The following is a 25,625-nucleotide window of genomic DNA, read 5'->3' on the forward strand; positions in this document are numbered from 1 at the left end:
GAAGCTTATTAGCAAGTTATTTTATTTGTGATATAAATTACATATTCAAAAGAGCTAGTTTTAATTTTATCATTTTATTTTCACAATTAATCTACATTAAAATCATTCCCACGTAACTTCAAATCCTCACATCATGCAAATCAAACAGGCCTTTTGCAGAAGATAAAAATTCTGAATACTTCAAGCTCGAGCCAGTGGGAACCGACTCATTGGTTTTCAGGTAAGTGGGTTATTATTTAAAACAACAGTTCCGTGTGCATTTCCTGTGAAGCCACCACTCCCTCTCCAGTGGAGTCAAATGCTTCCAGAGCGGGAACTTTTAGCGCTTGTAATGAATCCCCCAAACCCAGAACATCTGAACTAAGAATCCCTGCTTCTTATTTGTGTTCTCCATCCACTGAAATTCATTTTTCTTTTTTTTTTTTTTCTTTTTTTTATTCTTATGTTAATCCCCATACATTACAACATTAGTTTTAGATGAAGTGTTCCATGATTCATTGTTTGTGCATAACACCCAGTGCTCCATGCAGAATGTGCCCTCCTCAATACCCACCACCAGGCTAACCCATCCTCCCACCCCCCTCCCCTCTAGAACCCTGTTTGTTTTTCAGAGTCCATCGTCTCTCATGGTTCGTCTACCCCTCCTATTTCCCCCGCTTCATTCTTCCCCTCCCGCTACCTTCTTCTTCTTCTTTTTTTTTTCCTTAACATATATTGCATTATTTGTTTCAGAGGTACAGATCTGAGATTCAACAGTCTTGCACAATTCACAGCGCTTAACAGAGCACATACCCTCCCCAGTGTCTATCACCCAGTCCCCCCATCCCTCCCACCCCAACCCCCACTCCAACAACACTCAGTTTGTTTCCTGCGATTAAGAATTCCTCCTATCAGTGAGATCATATGATACATGTCCATTTTTCTCTCTCTCATGTTCACAGAGTATTTTACAGCTTTTATAGGACATAACATCAAACCTAATCTACTTGTATTATATAGTTAATTGTGGACTTTTGCTCCTCCATTAGGTTTCATACTCCCTGAGGCAGTGCCTTGTAGTTAATCAACATGTGTTAGGTTGAATGACTTGAATTTGGTTCCCAAGCCCTTTGCAGGCATTGGATACTACAAACCTGAAGAATGGGGTCCATTCCAAACACACAAATGACAGTAAGGAGTCACTGTGCGAACAAAGTGAGAAACCCTGGGATCCATTTTCCAGGATTATTCTCATGTTTCCCAAGCTGTGCTCAGAACACTCAGCCCATCAGCAGCCATCAAAGCCACCAGTCCCTGTGGGCTACCTGAACCAGTTGGTACTGTCAGACAAGACAAATGTCTGAATCACCTGGTGCAGAAAGAGTATGATGCCATCGCGCTGGTCTTGAAACAGGCAAAGCAAAACTCTGCAGCTTCCTAAATGGTGCTCTATTAAAAGACCAATATTTTTTCATTTTTCTTCCCTTTTTGACAATCTTTTCCCACCATCATTAACAGTTCTGATCTTTCAATTTTCACTAGTTTTGTTTTGAAAAGGTTGATAAATGATATTTTTTCAATGTATTTTAACCCTCATGGTTGGCTGACCTTATTTACTCAAAAATGATTTTTAGCCATTTTTATATGTGTACATTTATCACTTTTAGTCTTAAATTTAGAGACTTCTATGAGTTTGCTTATACCTCTTTGCAAAAGGAGAACCGTTGCAATGAGATGTACCTCCATGCAATGAGAAGCTTAAGCTTCATATTCTTAACTAAATGCTTTTCTCTGAGCCTATAACAGACATAAGTGTGGCTGAAATGTACTATTTAGAGAAGATACAATAAAGTTGAATGTAAAGACATTAAGAATCTGCTTAATTAAATGGATATGCCTGCCTTATACTAACATACACTTCATGTCTACAGTGTTATTTAATATTGTCCTTTTCCCTTCTGCTTTTGTTTCTTTTAGGAACAATTTAGGACTACTGGCATAAATGGAGTTAAAATTTAACTGTTAAACAGACTTGCATTTCAGCAGCTAGAGGAACATGACTGATGAGCTCAGGTTTGTTATATTTTCAATAGCACCCGAAAGGCACAACTAGAAAAAAACTCAGGTCTGTCATTCCCTTTCCTCTAGGAATAGATAAATTTTCCTTCCTCTGACCCCTGGTATGATGTGTGGCTTATTATTAATATTATTTTCAAACCAGAACTCTAGTGATACTCAAAGAAGAATCAAATTTTTTCATAAGTACATAGCAATCAAAAAGTATTTTTCAACCCTGTCACCTCTTACCCAATAACAAGTAAAGGGAAAGAAGCACAGAATCTAAAAATTAAACTGGGTGCTAGACTTGAAATCTTACAAGCGTCCTCTAGTTTCAGTCTAGCTCTCTTAATATAGCCAAGATTTTTGTTTAGTTGATTTTTTTATTTATGTATTTTTTAATGAGAAGGAAAAAAAAAAGATTCTCTACCAGAAGCCATAAAAATCTCTCAGATGGTAAAACAGATAGCCCTAAAAGTTTTTGCCTAAATTCATACACATACCTAAAATAAAACTGGCCCATTCATCTCACTACAGTCCTTTGAAAGAGAAGTCATTTGGAAATACAGCTAGTAGTGCGATGCTGCACTGCCTCTAATTAAGTGCAGACCAGGAAAAAAATATTCTTAGTTCAATCCATGGTGGGGGGGGGTGGAAATTTCTCTCTTTGCAATTCAAGATTATTTTAAAGATAGACCATTTCTTTTCCAATATCTTCATCAAACAGAGCTGTTAAGAATTGTCTCCCAACCATCCACCCCCAAGAGCACGAAGCTACCCGGTATTCACCCCATATGCTTGGCTTTGAAGTGTGAAGCTGGGAAGTCCCACTAGACTCTTCAGCCACCATCAAAGCCATCTCATTACGCCCAGCGCTGAGAGTTGAAGCACGGGGCCCTAACCGCTCCAACACAAACACTGCATTAACAAAGCAACCACAATATTCCTCCCCCACATGGCTAGAACTTGAAGAAATTTTTACCATATGTACACATGCACGAGATACGAAAATTTATTATGCTAGAACATCATTGAGAAATACATTAAACATGCTGACTAGAACTGGATGTTATTCTAAGGGACTGAAAAAAAATAAAATGCAGCTGATCTTTATGATGAAAGAACAGAAACATCAGGCTGAAAAACAAGATCAAGTACAATTCCTAAATTGTATTTCTACTGACACATTCTGTTGCCTGTTCTTTCTTGAAGTAGCAGAAAACAATTTGGGGGGGAACAAAACTCTATGGCACATCTCTGGATGCTACTGTTTACTCTGCCAAGTTCATTTCTAAAGGACAAATAAGCTTACTGATAAAAGCATCTATGATTCAAAATGAATAGGACTTACTAAGAAAAAATAATTCCACTTGTGTCTCTGAGTTGTCAGTTTATCATTGGCATGCGGTAAAAAATAAAGTGCAAAGAAAAAACTTGTTACATGCTATGGAAATGAGGTAATGAAGAAATGAGGGTGAACACTTAATTGGCTTTCATGTAAAAACTAATCTGTCAAAATATTTTAAAATATTTGTACCTAATGACTCCATTCCTTTAGAGAAATTCTTGCATTTGTACACAAGAAAGACTATTCAAGAATGTTCACTGCTACATTATTTGTAGTAGGGAAAAATGAGAAATAATCTGAATGTCCATAAATAGAGAAATAAGTAAAATGTGATATATTCATACCATGATATTACATAGCAATTAAAAGGAATAAACTAGAACTATATGTAATACCATGGATAGTTTTCCAAGATATCTTGCTGAATAAAAAAGTTCTATCTTGATCGCATTTATATTACAAACACACACAAGCGATATTATATTGGGTTTATGAGTATATACATATATGTAAACAAAAGCATGCGGAAATTTTCTGAATTCAGAGTGCACATAATATTCTCACACCATAACCTGGCAGGGGGTGGTTCAGGGAACCAGGAATGGGGATGATGGTCAGAGGTGAACTTTAACCTTACATGGAACACTTGAAATTTTGAAAAAGAGAATTAATATAAAGTCCTAGGCAAGGTCTAATAAATAAAAAGTTGTGAGGATCCTTCATTCTGCTGCTGTCTTGATGCAAAAACATGAGTAAGTTTCTTAATATTTCTACATCTGTTTTTCAGCTATAGAATGAAAAAATTCACCTATCCTCTATCTTTATTATAAACATTAAGAATTACATGCCTCTAAACTCTTAATATATCATCTACTTTCATGGAGAAATAGGTATCCATGAAAATATATAGTATATTAGTAGTTTTGGGGTACATTTTATATATTTTTTCACATCCAAGAATCCAAGAATTTTGTAATTTCCTTGTATATGACATATACTTTCATAGAGACGTGTACATACAAAAGCTTGTTATTCCCATGGAGGGCATATGCTAAGATAATTATCACTTTGTGCAGACATGGTATCACTCATTTAAAGAATTATACTTTCCTGCGTAATACGAATGTTTTTTGTTTGTTTGTTTTGTTTTGTTTTTTTAAGATTTTATTTATTTATTTGACAGAGAGAGACACAGTGAGAGAGGGAACACAAGCAAGGGGGAGTGGGAGAGGGAGAAGCAGGCTTCCCACAGAGGAGAGAGCCCGATATGGGACTCGATCCCAGGACCCTGGGACCATGACCTGAGCCGAAGGCAGTTGCTTAACAACTGAGCCACCCAGGCGCCCCAGGGTAATACGAATGTTTTAATCTGTCCTATGGTGTTCTCTAATTGTTTCATGTACAGATCCCACTGGCCCGTCTTTCTTAGGGGAAGGTACTCCACTACACTTCTCTGATAGTCACAATAGCATTAACTACGGTAAATGGAAAGATAATAGGCACTCCGATACTATCTGGATGTTCACAAATACCTCTTCATGTAGCTTCATAGTATTTGTCTGAAATAGGCACTGAATATTATTTTGCAAAGAAGAATCAACAGGAAGAAGCCGTCTGCTACAGAAGTTAGAATTTTAGAGCTGAAAGCACTTTACCAATCTCCTGCTCAAGAGGTTTTCAAACATCTTGTCCTGCAATCCTTTTTCTCAAAAGGCACCCTATTTGGAATTCTGCTAACACAAAAGGGAGACCAGGGATCTGTTCCTTTTATGGTGGAGGGCAATCGCCTGGGCCCCCACTGCTCAGCACTCTGCTCCACAAGGCCACAGAGAATTGCTGCAAACGGTGACAGCTATACTTACGGGTGGGAAGTAGTGTACCAGGACCTTTACATACAGGCATTATTTCTCATAATCCTCCTGGCAGGATGGTATTATTCCCCATTGAATAGAGCAAAACCAAAAAAAGACTATAAAAGAGACTAAAAAATTTTCCTAACATCAGCTGGCAAATAAGTAGCAGATCTGAAATTTGAACTCAGATTTATTCAGCTCCAAAATCCTTATTTTGACCACTTACGATTTGGCTTTCCTGTCTAGCCACCCAATGTGATATAATCTTTTAGTTCATGCTGATCAAAAATACCTGGCACATATACATACACATGTAAGGTGTACATGGGATAGAATTGGGCCTGTCCCTAAGGACTTCTCACTCTCTTTCAGGGGGCTGTGGAAAAGCTGGGGCTGCCCCAAAGAAGAGTTCAGATGGGACATAGCAAAGCCTTGGGAATGGCTCCGCCAGAAGGAATCCTTCTGCAGGCCAATATATCATCATTGTGTAATTTGCCTTTAATATAAAGCCCACTCCCCACAACAGCAAAGAGTTAATTTGGCTCTCCCACCCAACTAGAGCTCCCCAAATGGCAAACAAACTGAGTGAGTTTGGTTGCCTTGTGCGTGTCTGGCTCCCACACATCTTCCTGGCCACTGACCACTGACCATACTCAACAACCTCTCAGTCATCGCAAGCCTAGCCATAACTCTCACCATGTGCCCCCTTAATAGGTCCACTTCTCCCAGTGCCCTTCCCACAGTCCCTCTGTTCTTTGCCACCTCTCATGGGAACCCTATGCCTACTTTTTTAAAACTCCTCTGGGGGAAAAATGTTTCTTGCTCACTACGGACATTTTTTCTACATGGAGAGAGTTCTGCTGGTCTTGCTGGTTAAACTGCGCCCCACCCCAAATCCATATGTTGAAGTCATAGCCCCAGGACATGAGACTATGAATTTGGGAATAGGGTCATTGTAGATAAAATTAGTTAAGATGAGGTCATATACAGGAGTAGGGTGGGGCCCTAATCCAATATGACTGGTGTCCTCATAAAAGAGAAATTTGGGGGGCACCCGGGTGTCTCAGTCGGTTAAGTATCTGCCTCTTGGTTTCAGCTCAGGTCATGATCTCAGGGTCGTGCGATCAAGCCCCGTGTCAGGCTCTGTGCTCAGCTGAGTGTCTACTGGAGATTCTCTCTCTCCCCGTGCTTTCACTCTCCCTCCCCCCTGCTCCCCGTGCTCTCACTCTCTTTCTCTAAAATAAATAAAATAAATAAAATCTCTTAAAAGAGAGAGAGAGAAATTTGGACATAGACAATATATGGGGAAATGACATGTGAACATGAAGAGGGCCATCTAAAAGCCAAAATGAAATAGATCCTACCCTCACGGCCCCCAGAAGGAACCAACCCTGCTGACACCTGGATCTCTGACTTCTAGCCTTCAGAGCTGTGAGATAACAAATTTTGTTGTTTAAACCACCTGGTGTGTGGCACTTTGTTACTGAAGCCCTAGGAAATAAACATTGGCCTTGCTCCTCCTAAATGTCATTCCCTGATGGGGAATTTGGAAGAGAAGCTGTGTTTGCATAGGCATACCCTTTCTCCTTCTTCCTTCTTAGGAGCTAGCTGTCAGCAGGAAACACATATTATGGTCCACTCCTCCTTGCCAAAAGCTTTCCAGGGGCAGGCCTGTGCTGTCCAGTGCTGCCTGTGACTGGCTGGATGAGTCTGTCTGATTCTCTGGTTGAGTAAGCTCAGCAGTCAGTGTTAGTTTCATCAGTATTAAAGTTAGTATTTCCTGGGTGCCTGGGTGGTCAGTCAGTTAAGCATCTGCCTTCAGCTCAGGTCATAATCCTGGGGTCCTGGGATTGAGTCCCACATCGGGCTCCCTGCTCAGCGGGAAGCCTGCTTCTCCCTCTGCCCTTGCTCCTCCCCCACTGGTCATGCTCTCTCTCCCTCTGTGTGTCAAATAAATAAATAAAATCTTTAAAAAAAAAATAAAAGTTACTACTTCCATTTCTCATCTGCCTTTCTTTACTCACAAACTGGTTCAAAATTTGGGAAAGGAAAGAGTGTACTATTTATAACGAACATCCTCCTTTCAAACCTGGACCCCAGTCCTCATCTTCTTCTGGGCAGGGAGTGAGGTGGCCTCCTCCCTCGTCTTTTCTACTGCAATGGTATAAACTTTGTGCACTGCTTTTCCCAGGCCTCTCCTTTAATTTGTCAAAAATTCAAACATGAACACTGACTGCTACTTCCTTTATTTTTTCTTTGAGAGGGAGGGGGAGGAGTGGCAGAGAGAGAAAGAGAGAGAAGCTTAAGCAGGCTCCACGTCCAGTGTGGAGCCTGATGCGGGGCTCCATCTCACGACCCTGAGATCATGACCTGAGCCAAAATCAAAGTCGGAGGCTTAACCAACTGGGCCACCCAAGTAAACCCTGACTGCTACTTCCTCACTCCCACTATAAAAATTCAATACCCCTCAAGGTAGCAGATAACTCAGTCTGTCCAGGAAACAGTCACTCATAGTCTATGGGGGAAAGCACACAAAAATTAGTATCTCAAGATATTATCTTACTGTATGTTTTTAGTTAACTAAAATTGGGCAATGAATTTTTTAATATATCAATTTTAGTAGTCAAACAACAAATGATAATTGATCTAATTAAAACCATGTTATAACCATATGTTGTTGTCATTACTATTATCACATGCTCTGGGTCTCCTGAAGAAGTACACCCTCACTTAACCAATGGAGAGCAGGTAGACAGGCTGGTAGATCCAGGAGAGTGTGGACAGACTTGGGTCAAATCAATCTTAATATTTTAAGTACTTTCCTAATGCACAATCCCCTGTTTTTTCAGTTTTCTTAAACTGTAGCTCACTTTACAGGCCCATCAGTGTCACTAGCATCACTATGTCATTTCTTCAGAATTTTCTAATCCTAGTGACTTTGACTTTGGGAGTCATTACAAATGCTAGGAAGCAGGGATAAAAAAGAAAAGAAACTCAGGAAAAGAAGTGCCAAAGTCAGGGGGCATCTGGGTGGCTCAGTCAGTTGAACATCTGACTCCTGATTTCAGCTCAGGTCATGATCTCAGGGTCATGATATCAAGCCCCGAGTCAGGCTCTGTGCTCAATGTGGAGTCTCCTTGTCCCTTTCCCTCTGTTCCTCCCCCCACTCGCACACATGTGCTCTCTCCCTCTCATATTAATTAATTAATTAATTAAATCTTAAAAAAAAAAAAAAAAGAATTGCCAAGATCCAGGAACCTGGGCTCAAAAAGTTAGCTTTGATGTCAGTGACTTGCTATAAATCCCTTATTAGGTTCACACTCTCTGAAACACCATCAGCAATCACATAAAATCAATCTCTGGATACTATAAATAACTACTCAAAACCAGAAAACCTGGAGCCCTTAAACTTTGAGAGCCCCCCAGGGCTGCCTTTACTCGTAAGTAGTGAATGTTAATATCTCCCACAATGACCCATGGCTTCATCATAAGTATTCTGAGACCCTTTAGAGGTAGGGTGGGAGGCCTCCCAATTTTTAACTATAAATCTTCTAAGTGACTTCTAGATTAGGGCAGAATTACAAGAAGTATGCAGTTAGGCAGCAAAGATTTCATGCACTCCACCCAATCATCCCAAGATTCTTATAATATAGTCATTTTTTGGTCAATATTTGCAATAAATCCTATTCAATATGCATCAAGAGTAAAACAGGGAAGGAGGGAGAGCCAATACAAAGGTGTGTTATCAAGCTAGTCATCACTGTGAGCAACTGGGGCTTGGCCTTGCTGGAATGGGCCTCAGAATTGTCCATCTCAAGGACAAAAGATGAGAGTATGCATCTACCAATTCAGGTCCCTCCACTGGTCATGGCTTGCTCCATGGGGTAACTTGCTTGGACTTCAGGTTACCACAGAGTCAAAGCAAAAGAAAAGAGTGCAGCTTTTTTCAAGTATGGTTGGGTTCATCTGTAATTGCTGTGGAAGAACAGATTAGTTTATTCCATTTCTCCCATTTGGCCTTATCCTTCCTCATTAGTACCTCTGTTTACATTAGTAGATATAATCCTGTTGCATTTATTAAACCTGTAGTAATATGCATTTATGAACAACCTGGTAATTCTCCTTTGTAGTTAAAATGTACTAAATCAATCTTAATATTTTAAGTACTTTCCTAATGCACAATCCCCTGTTTTTTCAGTTTTCTTAAAATACGGTGCCAGTATCCTTAAAATTCTCAAACTAAAAGCTATGTCCTAAAACTATGTTAACATATGCTCGTAAAACCAACCACTGTTTTTATGCTATGGCAATGAGGGCATTGCTGATGGTGGAGAGAATTATATCAGAACCCAGCATCTAAATTGACTAATCTCAACCAAATCCAGGGCTGTTTTATGAGACAATCTCCATAGCAACTAGAGAATCGGGGTAGAAAATTCTTGAAGTGGAAAGTTGTGCCTGATTTGCCAGATCAGCCCATGTTTTGACAATCCGTAATAAGGTAATCAAAGGGTCTCAAGACTATCACACAAGTGTTGACATCGTGTGAATCTGTCATGGCACGTGTCCTCCAAGTCATAAAAATACTCAAAAAAACATCTAACAAGGCTGATATTTCTAATCAAATTCATTGTTTTATATATTTTGAGGTAAATCAAAAAATAAAAATCAATCATGTAGGAGCTATTTCTTTACTCACGTAACTTACTTAGCTAGCACTTTATCTTTCCAGTCTTCTAAATAATGTCCATTTATATGGCATTGTACAAACATTATTTCATTTGGTTAATGACATAAAACAAAAAACAGGTTTCCATATCATTTATAAAAATCATAGCTATCATCCAGACTTTTAAAGCTGATGTTATAAGTCTACATGTTAGGTAAGCCCATTGTCACTGGCAAATCATTGGGAGAACTTGCCTGAGCACCTTCTGCCCTGACCCCTCCCCCAAATTTTCATTCAATCCTTCTCACGAAGATTTATGTGTGAATGGGAAACAGGGTCATGTTTCAGAAACACTGGCTCCCACGTGTAAAAACACTGAGTAAGGAAGAAGGGAAAAACATACAGGAAGCAGTATGGCCCACAGCAATCCTTCAGAGAAAAATGCTTATTAAAAAATTTATAAAAACCCAGAAACTGAGACTAAATATCTTCAATATTGAGTTAGACATCAGACAAAAGAATATGTTCCTGTAAACTTACCACTGATTCCAAATTAGGTGAATTAAGTGTTCTTGAATGATCCAAATTAATTAAAAATCATCAAGAAGAACTACAGAAGTAGGGACTTCCAAGTAAAATGAGAGTATGGATCCTTATGTTTACTTTCACTGCTTCCCAAAATCCCAGGAAAAAGATGGGAAAGGGATACTTTTTAAAAGCAAGGACTCACTCAAACAAATGGACGTGAAATGGAGGAGGAGGCAATAGCACTGGAACTTGGAAAACAGATATAAGAGTGGTAGGTGATTAAGCAGATGCAAGGCAGCAAGAGGAACAGCAGAGAAGCAACCTGACTTAGGCCACAGGTACTTGATAATGATCAGAAATGGCAGACTCACTTTGGAAGGGAAGATAAAGGCAAAGCTCAAAACAGGGAAGCTGGTGGAAAGTCTGTTTAAGCAGCAGTTAGATGTTACCCGCCCTCCACATAGACAGGCAAGTGCCCTGCCCCCACCCTGACAGAAGACACAAGAGGCATCTGGCACCAAGGTATCTGGGCTGGGGAATACTGGGCACAGCTGAGGGTAGGGATGAGTAATGAAGAGCTAAGAGAATATTTACAAACTAAATGCTGAGACTCTATCAGCCCTCGTCTACAATTCATCTCCTAAAACATGGACAGCTGTGTCTACCCTCCAGGCTGAAGACTGGAAGATCCTTCTCCGAGGAACTTGAACAGCCCAAGAGGAAAGACCAAAAAAAAAAAAAAAATACTGACATAGGGGTTCCCCAAGAAATGATCTAGTCAGATGAGTCTACAGCTGACAAACTCCACCTATATACGGAGAATATCCATTCAGTCTCTTAGTGTCCACTCTTAGAGTAAGCAGTCAACCAAGAATCATCAGACATCCAAGGACAGCCTTTAAAACAAACAAACAACCTGTGGGTGAGGATGAGGGTAGGGGTTGAAAAACAGACATAATACAGGAAGAAGAAAATATCAAAAATTATCCATTGATACTGCATTCATGAAACATGGCCAGGATGTCATTTCAAATAATAAGATAAAAGGACCATTCAGAGAGTATATAAAAGCATTTGGAAACTAATATAGAAGAAATGAAAGACTTACTGAAGGCTTGGCATATAGAGGAAATTTGCCAGAAAGTATTATAAAAATATAAAATGATGGGGAAAAGAGAGAAAATAAGTGTCGAGAACCAGTATAAGAGTTCCAATATCCAAATAACGGAGCTTCCAGAAAGAACAGAGAAAATGGAAGAAATCATCAGTGAGATAATTCAAGAGTTGTCTGGCACAGAGGAACAAGAGTGTCAAGGATTCAAAGGGCGTAACACATCTCCAGCATAATAAATGAAAACAGACCCATACAAAGGCACATCACAGAAATTTCAGAACACTAGGAACAAAGTGAAGATCTTACAAGCTTCCAGAGAGAAATGACAGATCACATACAAAGATTAGGACTCATAATGGCTTTAGAGGTTTCAACAGTAACATAAAAATAAGAATTCAATAATACAATGTTTTCAAAATAAAGGAATTATTATTTTATACCTAGCCAAACTAACAAGTGTGATGCTAGAATAATAGCATTTTCAGACATGAAAGGTCTCAAAAATATACTCCCCCCCCTTTTTAAAGGAAGCAAGCAGACAATATGTTCCCCTAAAACAAGGACGTAAGCCAAGGGGGACAAAAAAGAGAAGATATGAGATTTAGGAACCAGTATATCCAACATGGAGAGAGGTGCAGGGAACACCCAGGATGATAGTTAAGGGAGATTCCATGATGACAGTTATCCTCAACAAACTGAGGGCAACCAGTACTAATTGGAACAGGTCAGAGAGGTCTAGAAGATGATTCTTTAAGAAGATGAAACTGATAGAACATTCAATGCAGGGAATGTTCTATCTAAATGCATGGAGAGATGCTATTATTAACAGACAGGTTGGGGCTAAACCATTGATCAGTATATTAAAAACTAAGTAGGGCGCCTGGGTGGCTCAGTTGGTTAAGCGACTGCCTTCAGCTCAGGTCATGATCCTGGAGTCCCGGGATCGAGTCCCACATCGGGCTCCCTGCTCAGCAGGGAGTCTGCTTCTCCCTCTGACCCTCCTCCCTCTCCTGCTCTCTGTCTCTCATTCTCTCTCTCTCAAATAAATAAATAAAATCTTTAAAAAAAAAAAAATAAAATAAATAAATAAATAAATAAAAACTAAGTAAACAAACAATCAAAATTATAATGATCCATTCAGCAAAAGAAAAAGTTGTGCAGAAAGGGTAAAATAATAACAACATTCTAAATGCTTCATTGTGAATAATGTTTACATAGTTATAATAACGTAACCACTAAATATTTATCCAAATTTTGATATAACTGCATGGAAAAGAGGGAGAATTAGGAAGAGTGTGTGAGTGTGTGTATGTTGGGGGTCAGGGGTGGGTGGTGAAAGGAAGCTAAATTTTCACCTTCTGCAGGGAGAAGTCTATAGACAATGCCTAAAACCGAAAAACCAAGAAGCACCAATATGAATTGATATTTAGATATCTGGAGTTGAATCCTAAATGATTAAGACAAGAGAGTTGAAAGCACTTGGCTCTGGGGAGAAGGAAATTAAAGTGATAGGGAAAAGGGAGTTATGTAGGTACTTAGAGTTTTGGGAACAAACCCTGTGAAACAGTCAACTTTCAGCCACATGTGTGTATCATTTGGATAATAACAAAGAGGAAAAAGGAGGAAAGGAAGGAGGAAAGAGGACAGAGAGGTAAGGACACAGGGAGGAAGGGGAAAAAAGAGGAAAGAAAAAATTTTAAGAGACAATACAGATAAAAATGAAAGAGCCTAACAGATAAAATGTGGTTTTTATTGAAAAGGAAAACCAAAGTCCAAACATTTTTGGAAAAGTGTAAGCTTTAAATAAATACAGACTAGATCTCTGTGTCTCCTAGCTCTCAATTTTATATCTAATTGCCAAATGGCAGCATATAAAAAAATATTCATGCTCTTTCCCTCCAAATCCCCTTTTTTCCATCATTTGTAAGTGATGACACTTTCATACCACTGCTTTGTTCCCACGCCCCCTCCCCCAACATCCTATGGGTTCTCTCCATTCTTTCCACTTTATTATCTAGGGCACCATCACCTTTCCAAACTGGTCTGCCTGCTTCCTGTCCATCCTCTAACAGGCAGGCAGAGCAAGCTTTCTAAAATTCAAAGCCATTCACACCACTCTCTTGCTTAAAACTCTTCTGTGGTTCTCACTGCCTTTAGGATAGGTTTAAACTCCTTAATCTGGCATATAGGACTTCATGCTCTGACCTCTAACTACCTCTGAAGCTTCATTTTTTTAACATACTCAGGAATGCCTCTCATTCCACCCCATCTCTAAGTTCCAGCCTGCCACACTGAAGGCTTTTGCAGGTCCTCAAACCCAGGGTGCTCTCACATCTGAGCCCCCGCATTGCTGTGCCCTTTATCCTAAAAGTTCTTCAAAGAATATTATATGCAAAAGTATGTGTGTTTGTGCCTATGTATGCATACATGCATAAAACTTGCAAATGATTTTGACATTATTTATAAGGCCCCCGAACACTAATTTTGGACCCCACTTTAAGAACCCATTCCTTGGGCGCCTGGGTGGCTCAGATGGTTAGGCAGCTGCCTTCGGCTTGGGTCATGATCCCAGGGTCCTGGGATCGAGTCCTGCATCGGGCTCCCTGCTCCTTGGGGAGCTTGCTTTTCCCTCTGCCTCTGCCTCTCTCTGTGTGTGTCTCTCATGAATAAATAAATAAAATCTTAAAAAAAAAAGAGCCCATTCCTTAAGTTATAAGCAAGCTTACAAGTGCTATAAAAAAGTTCTGAAATACATCATTCAGAATATTTACATATAAAGCATACATGAATTACACATATTAATATTAGCTATTTTTCATGTCACTGGAATATTCTCCATTGCCCTTCCTCCCAAAGAAAGTTGGTTAAATGATTATCCTAAAGTTGGTTTCCGTGAGAAGGGGTAACCCTAAGTGAAAACATCCCTTCACTGTTTTGAGAACAGTAAGATCCTAGAATTTGAATACTTCTACCTCATAAGAATGCCTGAGCATGCTGTTACAAAAAAAAAAAAAAAAAAAACTTAAAAAAACTGGATATTAGATGAACAGCTGTGTAGAAAGGGGAATGTAAAAATAAAAACTGCGTGTTGCAGCATCAAAATAGTAACCATATACAGTATATGACTGTTTTTAATCAGATGAAGATTGAAGCTATTACATTTCAAATCAAATGTTATAAATTAGTTCAAGAATGCAGCTGAGCTCTCATTTAATTAGAAATGTCCATGTTTAAATCATGAGGTACAGTAGCTGCCAATGGAGCAAAAGGGCAAGGGAAGGGAGAAATCTGTGTCCAGACCCTCAACTGTCTCCTATGCAGGATGAACATCTGGGGGTGGACTATCCTGATGTCATGAAGAACTTCATGTACTAGCTAATTTGAGATTTAATGTAATTGAACATAATTGTTTTGAAGACAATTAAAATCATTATTCTGGTCTGGACAATTCTGAACTCTTCATTTTTGTGTGAAACGTATTTTCCCCCATGCTGAATTTTAACCCTTTCTTGGATAAAAAGTATGGCAAATTTTGGGCCAGGATTTCCCTGGGAAATAATCTTTAAATTGTCAGCTCACATTAAAATGCAGCACAAGCAGTGAGGTGCTCCTCTGGAAACAAGTCTCTTTTCCTATGGCTAGTACTTGGTGTAGCTCAGCTTAGCCAGAGTCCAAATCTACATCCCAAATGTTAGACAATTCAGCATTAAATAAAAATGAGGCAACATCATACAGGGACTTCTGAGGTCATACAGAGAAGAATGCAATTATCCTAAGGCGGACTTCCCTCCAAAGGTTATGAGCCTCTGCATCTTGTAATTAACCACGGTGCAGCTAGACAGTCCAGGCAAAAGGTCTTTCTTTTCTCCCAATTTGCCTAATTCAAAAACACCTCAAGTGACATAGCTCAAATTTTCCAAATTAAATTCACCCCTGGGGCTGAAATCAAGCACGTGACAGTTCAGTTCCAAAGCAAATCTTAAAGAGAGTTGTGCATAGGGAAAGAAAAAAAAAATCAGAGGAAAAAGGGGTAGGAGTTAACATTTAAGTGGTTTTTCAACCTCATCATTACCCCTGCTCAAGAAAATAGGACACAGATGGGCAAAACACACCATTGTTCTGCCCTGAAGAGTCTAAGGAACTCATTAGAAACTACTGTTTTTCTCATGATCTATGGTGAATCTGTAAGGGACAAATGGTTGATTTGCCCCATCCCAGGGCATTTAGAGTTCCACAGTGTTGTCGGGTGGAAAGTGGAAAGATAGTCACAGAGACACAGTATGCATTGCAACCCATGAGAGCCTATTGTTGATGTAGTTCTTCAAGGTCAACTCTTACCAGGGAGTTGAGGAATGATTATATTATCACAAACTGTTCTGATTTGTGAAAAATGGTTTCCAATCAGGAATGACACACTACCCTCAACTTTCTCGTACTTCTGGCCACAGCTCCACACTCGTCCCGTGGGACACCAGAGAGAGGGTAAATGGGAAAGAGGTTCACTGCTCCCAGGCAAGAGTGGATCCCCTCTCGAACCTCCATAGTAATAGACTTAAAGGCCTCCAAGCTGGCAGCCAGAAGAGAATTGCCTTAAAATGTGAAATTGTAAACAGCAATCACTAAACTTTCACTTGCATCTAAAGAAGCAGCTATAATTTTACTGTCCCACTTGTTGTTTTTCTTTTGCAATCTGTATAGGAGGTTATTTTTATCCAAATAAAAAAAAAAAAGATCCAACCGTTTCCTTTCATCTCACCTCCCAATTGTCATAAAGTTTCACATTTCTGCCAGCAATTTTATTCCCAAAAGTGGAGGAATTATGCAATGTTCATCAGTCTTAAACAATTTCGTATTTTTTTTCAGTTGGTTACTTCAAATTTTTTCAATTTTATCAAATTAATCTGATAAAATTCCGTGTTATTTTCAGAATGCTTTATGAATAATTACATTACAATATACACACATACATTTTTCTGAAACGTAAGTATTTGATTTTGCTCTTGTTCAGTAATTAGATTTTTCCATTGAATCATTCATCTAAGTGCATTTTATGGACACCTATACCACTAGGACTCTGAGTTTTCATTAGTGCAATATGGCCATTTTAGCAATAGAGATAAACAACAAAGAAGCAAATTTACATCCTATGATTAACATTCAAGATAATCTGTCCTATGTTTGCTGGAAGTTATCAGTCCACTCTGCTCTCCAAACAAATAGGCCTTTTGAAAGAAGACACTGCCAAGTTGAAATCAGGTTTATTTGAAAATATCTTGAACCCTTTACTAAGCAATATTAAGATGATATAGGCTTTTCTTTAAACAGTTATGATCCTTCCAATTCAAGTTGTCCTATTAAGCCTGACAACATCCCTATGAGACATGGAGTTCATTTCATTTCAACTCATGAACTAAAGATTTCAGGGTCCCAACTCAAAACACAACTGCTTAGTGTATTTCATTCCATGCCAACTTATCAGTGAAATCAAGGTTGATTTCAACACTATTACTTCACAGGTTAAAACTAGAAAAGGTTTCCTTAACCACATAAGATTTGGGATCATCATCTTCAATGAAAGAATATTATTAAATCTTGGACCCCAAGGTTTATTTTAATAAAGAGGAAATGGGAAATGTTTGAGATACACATGATCAGAAGAATAATGAAATGATCTTTTGGGGTATACTCTCTTGAGTATTCAGATTTATATAGGAAATCAATGGTTAAAGAGCATTCAGGTCTACCTGAAGCTTACCCGTCATCAAAAGACATATAGATAAACAAAGAAACTGAAATCTTACCTAATTCATTAATAGAAGCCGATATTGTAATGACTGATTTGATGTAGTCTTGATCAGAAAATGAAAATATATTGAGCATTGATGCTTCAGGTTATTTCTGCCCTGTAAAGAAAACACATATGTGCAAGAATTTTTTTTCTGTGATGGAATCTTAATAATTTATTTCTTCTGATACAATTAAACTTAGCTTGATAGAAAAATTCTGGGATTTGACCTCTGAAGTGACATTGACTAATCACGAAATTCACTAGTAATGTCTACTTCTTATCACATTACTATATAACCAGATTATAGTTATAACTAGATCTGTTATCCAGTTAGAACAGTTCAGAGGCTCCATTCGGAGGCTAGCCTTTGGTGTTTATGACAGATCATCTCTTGGACTTGCTACTGGGCTTGCCAAAGTTCTCTCAACTCAGTTTAAGATGGTAGCCTCTTCTTTCTTTCTTTCTTTTTTTTTTTTTTAAAGATTTTCAGAGGGAGAAGCAGACTCCCTGCCGAGCAGGGAGCCCGATGCGGGACTCGATCCTGGGACTCCAGGATCATGACCTGAGCCGAAGGCAGTAGCTTAACCAACTGAGCCACCCATAGCCTCTTCTTTCAATCGCCAAATCACACACTCTAAATTCTGGTCCTTCTCAATCTCATCCTCTAGGCTTTGTCAGTTTTTTCTTCCAAAACCCACAAAACAAACTGCCTGGATCAAAACCTGACATCTGGAAAAGCTAAGATAGGCCAATGAGTGCCTGAAGCACAGGTTCCTGGGATGTATGCACCTGCTAGAAACTGGTCTGTCTCCACCATCTCCTTTTCAGAGGCCACCAACAGTCTTCAGATGTTAACGACTTCCAGCTTTTGGTGGCTTGTGACTCATTTGAATGTGTAACCTGGAGGAGAAAGCTGCCATACACTTGTATGGCAGCCGCACATTACCCCAAAGTTATTTTTAAAGTTTACAAGCCTGGTTCAGCCTCCTTAAAAGTCCCCCTTAAGCCTACAAAAGCAAATTCAAAGTGAAGGACAAAAGTTTTCAGGCAGTAATTAAACCGTTAGCTATGCTATTATACCTTTGTTGCCCTGTCCCCTGGCAGCCTAACAATTAATCTTTTCAGAAGAGAGGAAAAATGAGTTACACACAGGAACTACAGAGCTTACAGCAGCCCTGTGCTATTAATTTTAATAACATGAAAAGATAAACATATGTCACTCACTCATAGCCAAATGAGCATCTACAGAGCCCTGCCCTGGTGTACATCTAAAATTTATAACTCAGGTTTCTTTACCTAAGACATTTTAGGCCATTTAAATATTTTCACATTGCTTAATCAGAAAAAATATGGGTATATAATTTTATTCCACTCATTTAAAAATAAATGCATTTAAAATATTTGTAAAACGACAGGTCATTTTCTTAGCTAGTGCCACCTTCCTTCATTTTTAAAACCATAAAAGACGAAGCAAGAACAAGATTATACAACCTCTTATTTTATGTATTTTTTCAACATACTCTAGCTCCTGGAAGAAAAGAGATGATTTTATTTTTTCATCCTAAATCTTCTTCTGAAAAGCTTTTATTCTCAGTTTCATATGATACAATTGAATCAAATGCTAAAAGAATGAAACACTCTCTCCCGCAATTTCTTAAGCATGCGTCTAGAAAAAAAAATTACTGCTGGCAGGAGGAACTGTCAGTATGAATCTCAGCAGAAGTAAATTGTTTGGTATTTGTAATGGAGTATAATAGCTATAATTCCACTTGAGTTGCTGCCACTAATAAGCTGATAAAAACTGTGAGTTGAGACCCAGGTGTCCATCAGTCTATGGCTTCCACAAATGTCCCTGCACATTCACTTAATCACAGAGACAGGTAACCCAATCCCTTTAGAAGTACTGTGTCTGACAATGAGGGGCCCAAGCTGGCTCTTCCCACAAAGAGAATGCAAAAGCACAGCTGCATACTGACTCCAGAGGAGTTTTCTTATCAGCAATTACCAGGAATTTTCTTAGACGTTCCCAGCTCCTGCAAAGTTGTAAGACAGTAAACTTAAATGTGCTCACCATTAGAAATGGGCTAGGTGAAAATACTTCTTTCTCATGAAAAGTAGTCACCAAATCAAAAATGACTCAGAAATTAAAATATACTGTCTCACATGCTTCAGGATTGTGACCCTAATGCTCACCTGTTGCCAAAAAGTTGATTTAGTAACAAAGCATTTCTACTTAAATGATTAGAAGTCCGAATACACTGTTTGGTTTGTGTGTGAAGGCAAAAACAACTGGAATCCAGAACTGTGTGTCATCACACGAACATTTTAACAAGAGTAAAATAAAGAGTAATATCTCTCATTGGAAATACTGGCCCAGGGAGTAAAGAGGCTTGAGGTCCAGTCTTCTGACTTGCTGAGTGATCTTACACACATCACTTAAATGCAATTGCCTACAAGTTTTTATATGGAGAAAATGGAGTAGAAATAATAATGTTGTAATAAAAGCATGGGCTTTGTTGGCAGGAGAGCTTTGAAAAGTAGCTGGTATTTGGCAAGTTTATTTTTTATTTAACCTGTTGAATAAAAAGCATAATGTACAATTATGCTCATTCTATTAATGATCAAATAAATGGCCCATGCAGGAAACATTAAACCTTTATGTAAATATATCGTCCTCAGGAGCCTGAACTCCTGAACAATGCTCATCTCACACACTCACTCTCCAATGTGAATAGGTGCACTGCTGAGCTTACGCAGGCTTTCGGAAAGAGCACATGTCCACATATGAGTAACTGTTCTATCTCAGTATCCTGGAGTCCTGCAGAAGCTGTAACAGCCCCAGAACAAGGAGGAAAGTCTTAGAAGAAGGAAGAGTGTTCTATAGCACTGTCTGCAGAATAAAAAAACTACTGTACTCATACATATTCGCTTCAATTGTGTGTTGTTCCTACCATTTTTTTCATGAAGAGATGCTTGTGCTATGTTCTCAACAATGTATTTTCTTCTGGCTTCTGAAATATTTAGTAAACAAGCAGCCAAACGGAGCCCCATGGAAGAAGACATGGTGATTTTTCTAGAATAGGAAAAAAATTACTGTTCATTTTGGTCTGTATGGCTCATTCATATTTTCATGTTCATTAACCATAAATATAGTTTTTGGAAACCAGACAGTCATAATATGAACACTTCACTATTTTATTCCCGGAGAACACCTAAAAGAAAAAATCCTCAGATTGAGTCAACCAAGACACCATGTGTATGCAGTCATGCACATATGAACCTACAAACATAGTAACAATACTAGAAAATATAGGGCAAGTTACTCAGCCTGAATTGTCATGCAAATGAAAATACTTGTTAAAGTATTTTATTCCCTTTTAAACACCATTTTCCTTAGATTATCCCCATTTTCAAGGTCTATACTACTTAACATATAAGCTTAATCCTCGTTAAATGAGATTTACTAGGGAAATGTAGAAAAGGGAAATGAACAAAATTCTTATAAAAACTACTTTTCTGGCAAAAAGAAAAGTTATCTCTATGCGCCATGCTATAGGCAATATGTGAACAAATAAAAAGGACTCATTTGGGTGCTGTAAGATACCAGGTGTTTAGACAACTATTTGACTAAATTCCTCTCATACTTTAATCCCCAAAGTTCCTTTATGAGTTTAAAATCTTTTCACAGGACTCTCTTCCTTGAACTAAATCTGACATATATTCTATAATGAATCAATAATGCCAAAAACGTGACTGATGCCCTTTTGTTGAAAGTGGATTAATTACAAAATAATTCCCCTTTTCAAGATCAGGCCATATTTTGGTCTCTTTTAAATATAACTAAACATGGCCCTCACGAATTCATTCAACAAATTATTTCATAAGGGTTATCTTGTATCAGGCAATGTTCTCAGGGTGAGGAATACCGCAGTGAATGCTGTCCAAGTTTGAGACAAACGTTAAGCTTATGAGTTTAAGCTAAACTGTGCTCTGGTGCAAATAACAGTGCAGTCGATGCATAAATGCTCTGGCTTCTGTTCACTAGGATTTTCATTGGCCTAATCGTCCTAACCTAGAGGGAATGCAGGGCTCCGTGGCTAGTTTAGGTTTATAAGCAACTTTTCATATCGGGACCATCATCTCATGACTGAAAATTAATTAAAATATGGCCATTAGGTTTTTGTAGACATTAATAACATCGTTGTAATAAAGCAGCTCAGACCTCTCTCGTTTCTGTGTAAACAAAAAATTGCTTTACACAAGGGGTGTGGGCGTCTTCTGGCTTTCATTTGTTTTCAGTGTGTTTATGTAGCTTAATTGTCTCATCAGGCACTTTCCCAACATAATTATGCTTTTTAACAAATGGTGTTTATGGCAACCCCTAACAGTGCAAAAGAAAGGATTAGTTTCATCCTCTCATTCCACATTTTGATTCCCTGTGGACAGTTAAATCACACAAAGATGGTGTTAGAAAAATCTACCTTCACAGCAAAAGCTTAAATTAGCGGCCACCAGGCTCTTGGAGAGCAGTCAGGCTTGTTAGCAAAAAGGGTAAGTGTTTCCCTGCCTCTTCCACTTACAAAGTAACCCACAGCAACCTCGCAAACAGTGGTTTGGAAGAATGCGCTCCTAGTCCGCCCATCCCTCCAATCACAATCCAATTACTTCCGGCCATAAACTAAAAAACTGCCTCCCCACGGGGAACCAGCAAGGCCAGCGCCCAGTGGAGCAGTTCGCGACAGTTCCGCCAGATCACCTGCCTGCCGGCGCACACACCACCGTTCGCGCTTTTAGGGCCGCCAAAAGGCTCGCCGAGGGGGCGGTAGTGCGTGCTGAGGCGGGAACCCGCCGCTGGGATGCCCTGCGTGGCCCCGCCCCGGTTCCGGTGTGGAGTGGCTCAGGGCCACGTGGGCAGACGCTAACCCGAGGGACTCGGCGCGGGCCTTAGGGCAGTCTCCCGCTGCCCCGCGAGGCCCGCCGGGAGCAGCGTCTGCGGGCCGCGGGGCCCGGGAGCGAAGGACGGTCGCGGCGGGGCCGCCGGGGTCGGCTCTCGAGCCAGCGCCGGCGCTCGCGGACGCATCGGGAAGGAAACCGAGCTGCGCGCGTGGAGGGACGGCGGGGTAGGGGTAGGACGGCGCGGAGCCGGGGTCGCCGCGCGACAGCGGCGCGCAGCTTCCGCCGCCGGCCCCGCCCCCTGACGCCCCGCTCGCGCTCCAGCCCGCCGCGCGCCGCCCCGAGCGCGCTCCGCGAGTCGCTGCCTGACCTCAGCTCCGCGCTCCCCGCGCTCCCCGCGCTCCCCGCGCTCCCCGCAGCCCGGCGGCCCCGAAAGCTTAACGTTCTGCTTGGAATTGCCTTTTCGCCCCCCGTCCTTTAGCTTGGGATTCCCCACAGTTGTCTCTTGTAAATGAATGACTTTTTAAAAGGGCATTAGAATCTAATGATGAGGTCATTACCCATTAATCATACACCCAGCAGGGGGCTCTGGCGCACACGCAGACGCACCCTGCTAGTAAAGTCTCTGCTGAGAAATAATGCCCGCAAGCGCTTGTGAGTAGGAGCTGGACCCACCCTCAGACGACAAAGCTGTACTAGCACCTGCCCGTTTACCCAAAAGTTACGAGCGGTATGAACCAAGCATTAAGCATTTCCCTTTTTTCTAGGCCAGTGAACCTTGAGAACACATTTCTCCTACAAAAACCTGTTTTTTTAAAAAATATATATAGCAAGGATTAAATGTCACCATTTTGATCCAATTTCGTTCCTGAAGTGAAATAATCACTAAATAACTACTTTGACAGAATAAATTAATTTTTAAATCTATTTTTTTATTTTCTAATTATACTTTTTAAACACAGATTTGAGGAAATTAACATTTATGTGGACATTTGGTTTCTAGCCTAATGTGGCATAAAAATAAGTAACATAATGAGTGTTAAAAAAAATCAGGTTCATGATGCTTCTCACATCATCATCATTGTACTTAGATGTCACAACAGTATTATGTGCGATTGTGTCAGATCCAGCCTTCTCCATCTCGGAGTGTTGGCAGGTAGGAGGGTTGTTGGCAAGAGGAGGGGTGTTAACCTCAGGATCCTGGATTCATTCCAAGGCTGGTAATTACATTCTGCCAGCCAAAATTCATCCCATAATTTTAATTGGATAAATCCTTTCTGGCCTAAGCTACTGCTATGCCTGTCAAACTGTTGCCACATTTCACCCCAGAGGTGTCTGTGTTTTAGTTGCAAGAATCAGTCCCTTTGAGGTTGGCTTATCAATTTAAATCCTCAAAGTGCTTTGGGATCCTATGGAATTAAATATATATTTAGGTATTTTTTCTACTGAATCTGCAATAGAAATGCATAAAATATACACCCATGTTAATGCCTAAAAACCAATACCCATCTAATGTCAGCAAATAATTTCAAAATAATTTAACTAGACTGATGTCCCTAACTTTCTCTTCTCTCCTTTTGAGAGCTTTTACTGACCATAGCATTAGCTTCCAGTTAACAAAAAGTACTGCAATGTCCAACATTTCCTTCCAAGGAGGACAATGGAACTGAAGGCCCTGTATCTCACCATTCCAAACAATCCCATGATGAGACTACTCGCTACAATGGAAGACGTAGTAACAGTACATCTAGTCTTATCTGTCTCTCCAGAGAAAACAGTGTGACACCTAGGGGCTCAGGGTTCTAGCTGTAACAACTGCTAGAACTGAAGCTTCTTCCCCACATCTCCTAATCCTCTCTGTGAGAAAGTCTTTCCCTTTACAGAGCTGCTGGGGTTAAGATAACATTTCTGAAAGCATCAACACCCAGCAGTTACTCAGTAAACCTTAACCCCTTTCTCCACTCTACTGAGGTCAGACAGAAATGAGAGAAGGCAGGGTCTCAGCATTCTTTGTGGAGAGGGCAGCATCTGCCCCTGCCTCAGAACTGTAAGCATGTCTTTTCGGAAAAGACAAGGAAATGGATACAAACACGTCTGATGAAAAGTTCAGCAGTAAGATTTAAAGTCTTATTTTGCTCTCTTAAAGAATTGAAAAGTATGCGATGCCTGGGTGGCTCAGTAGGTTAAGTGTCTGCCTTCGGCTCAGGTCATGATCCCAGGGTCCTGGGATAGAGCCCCACATCGGGCTCCCTGCTCAGCGAGGAGTCTGCTTCTCCCTCTGCCTCCGAGTGCTCCCCTTGCTTGTGCTCTGTATCTCTCTCTCTCTGACAAATAAATAAAATCTTTAAAAAAAAAGAAGGAAGGAAGGAAAGGAAGGAAGGATTGAAAAGTACCTTTGGTGTTACTTTAGCTCAGCCACATGTAATCCTGACTTTTTTGTTATTTAAAAGAGCTCTATGTCACATTTACAATGTATAAGCATCAAACTTCTAATTATTTAACTTAGCATGCTTTGGAGGAGTTTTTCATACATTTTAGGTGAACACGCTATTTTGACTACTCGTTTCTCCTGCTAAATCCACGTTCAGGGCATTAGGTCCTTTGATCATTACGGTTCCTGTCCAAAAACAAATAGGCACTGGAAGAGAGCATAGCTACAAGTCCCAGTGTCAATTCTGTCGGTGATACCTGTTTCCTAACACTCCCATTGGTCCCTTGTGAGACAAAGATAGTTTTCTCTACCCCTCATTTTCATTTTTGCCAGCAAGGAGAGCATAGGTCTTATAGGAGCCTCCCCTGGCCCATCAGAACTGAGGTGGGTAAAAGGGAGAGGTTGTGCTCTGGTTTGGCCCCATAGAGCTACGGGAACAGAGCGCTCAGGTGCTGCTTGAGCAGGGCTGGGATCAGGGTAAGGGATTGAGGCATTCACCTCACATGCAAAATCAAGTGGGTGCCAAAAAACTTGGTAATGCAGTACCCTAAGAAGTCAAGATTAATGCAAAATAAGAAATCCGTGGTGAACAAAATAACATTTTAAGACAGAACCATACCCTGTACTTGTCCAAGTTGGTCACCCTCAGCTCACCCTGATCCCTGCCCTGTGGTTGCATTCCCCTTTGTACCAGTCTGTTCCTGATTGAAGGGTTAAGAGGAAACTGTACCACTCTGCCCTGCCTGCATCCTCTCTTTGGGCCCCCAAAATGGGCAACAAAACCAGAAATGTCAAGGGTAAAAATTTCCAAGCCAGTGGTTACATATAATTTATAGTCTGTTCAAGAGTTCTCTAGACCTCCATATATAGGCGACTTGGCCAACTTACCTCAAGAGAAGGCAAACCCTTATTTGAACAAGCAAAAGAATCAACTCTATTAACTAAATACATTTCCTTACCTATT

General features: G+C 40.0%; 1 protein-coding gene across 1 annotated transcript in view; it reads right to left on the reverse strand.

Annotated features, from left to right (window-relative positions):
- Positions 1-22,559, reverse strand: part of FTCDNL1 (formiminotransferase cyclodeaminase N-terminal like) — a 39,613-nt gene extending 17,054 nt beyond the window's left edge. Inside the window, 3 exon segments of the mRNA XM_045868282.3 lie at positions 17,351-17,452; positions 20,289-20,410; positions 22,261-22,559. Of these exon segments, the coding sequence (XP_045724238.1) occupies positions 17,351-17,452; positions 20,289-20,400 (214 nt within the window). The 5' untranslated portion in view covers positions 20,401-20,410; positions 22,261-22,559.
- Between the last annotated feature and the right edge of the window lie 3,066 nt (positions 22,560-25,625).

The sequence above is a fragment of the Mirounga angustirostris genome, unplaced genomic scaffold (genome assembly GCF_029215605.1).
Source record: "Mirounga angustirostris isolate CCGP_5_RB_7025 unplaced genomic scaffold, mMirAng1.0.hap1 SCAF_3, whole genome shotgun sequence".
NCBI lineage: Eukaryota > Metazoa > Chordata > Mammalia > Carnivora > Phocidae > Mirounga > Mirounga angustirostris.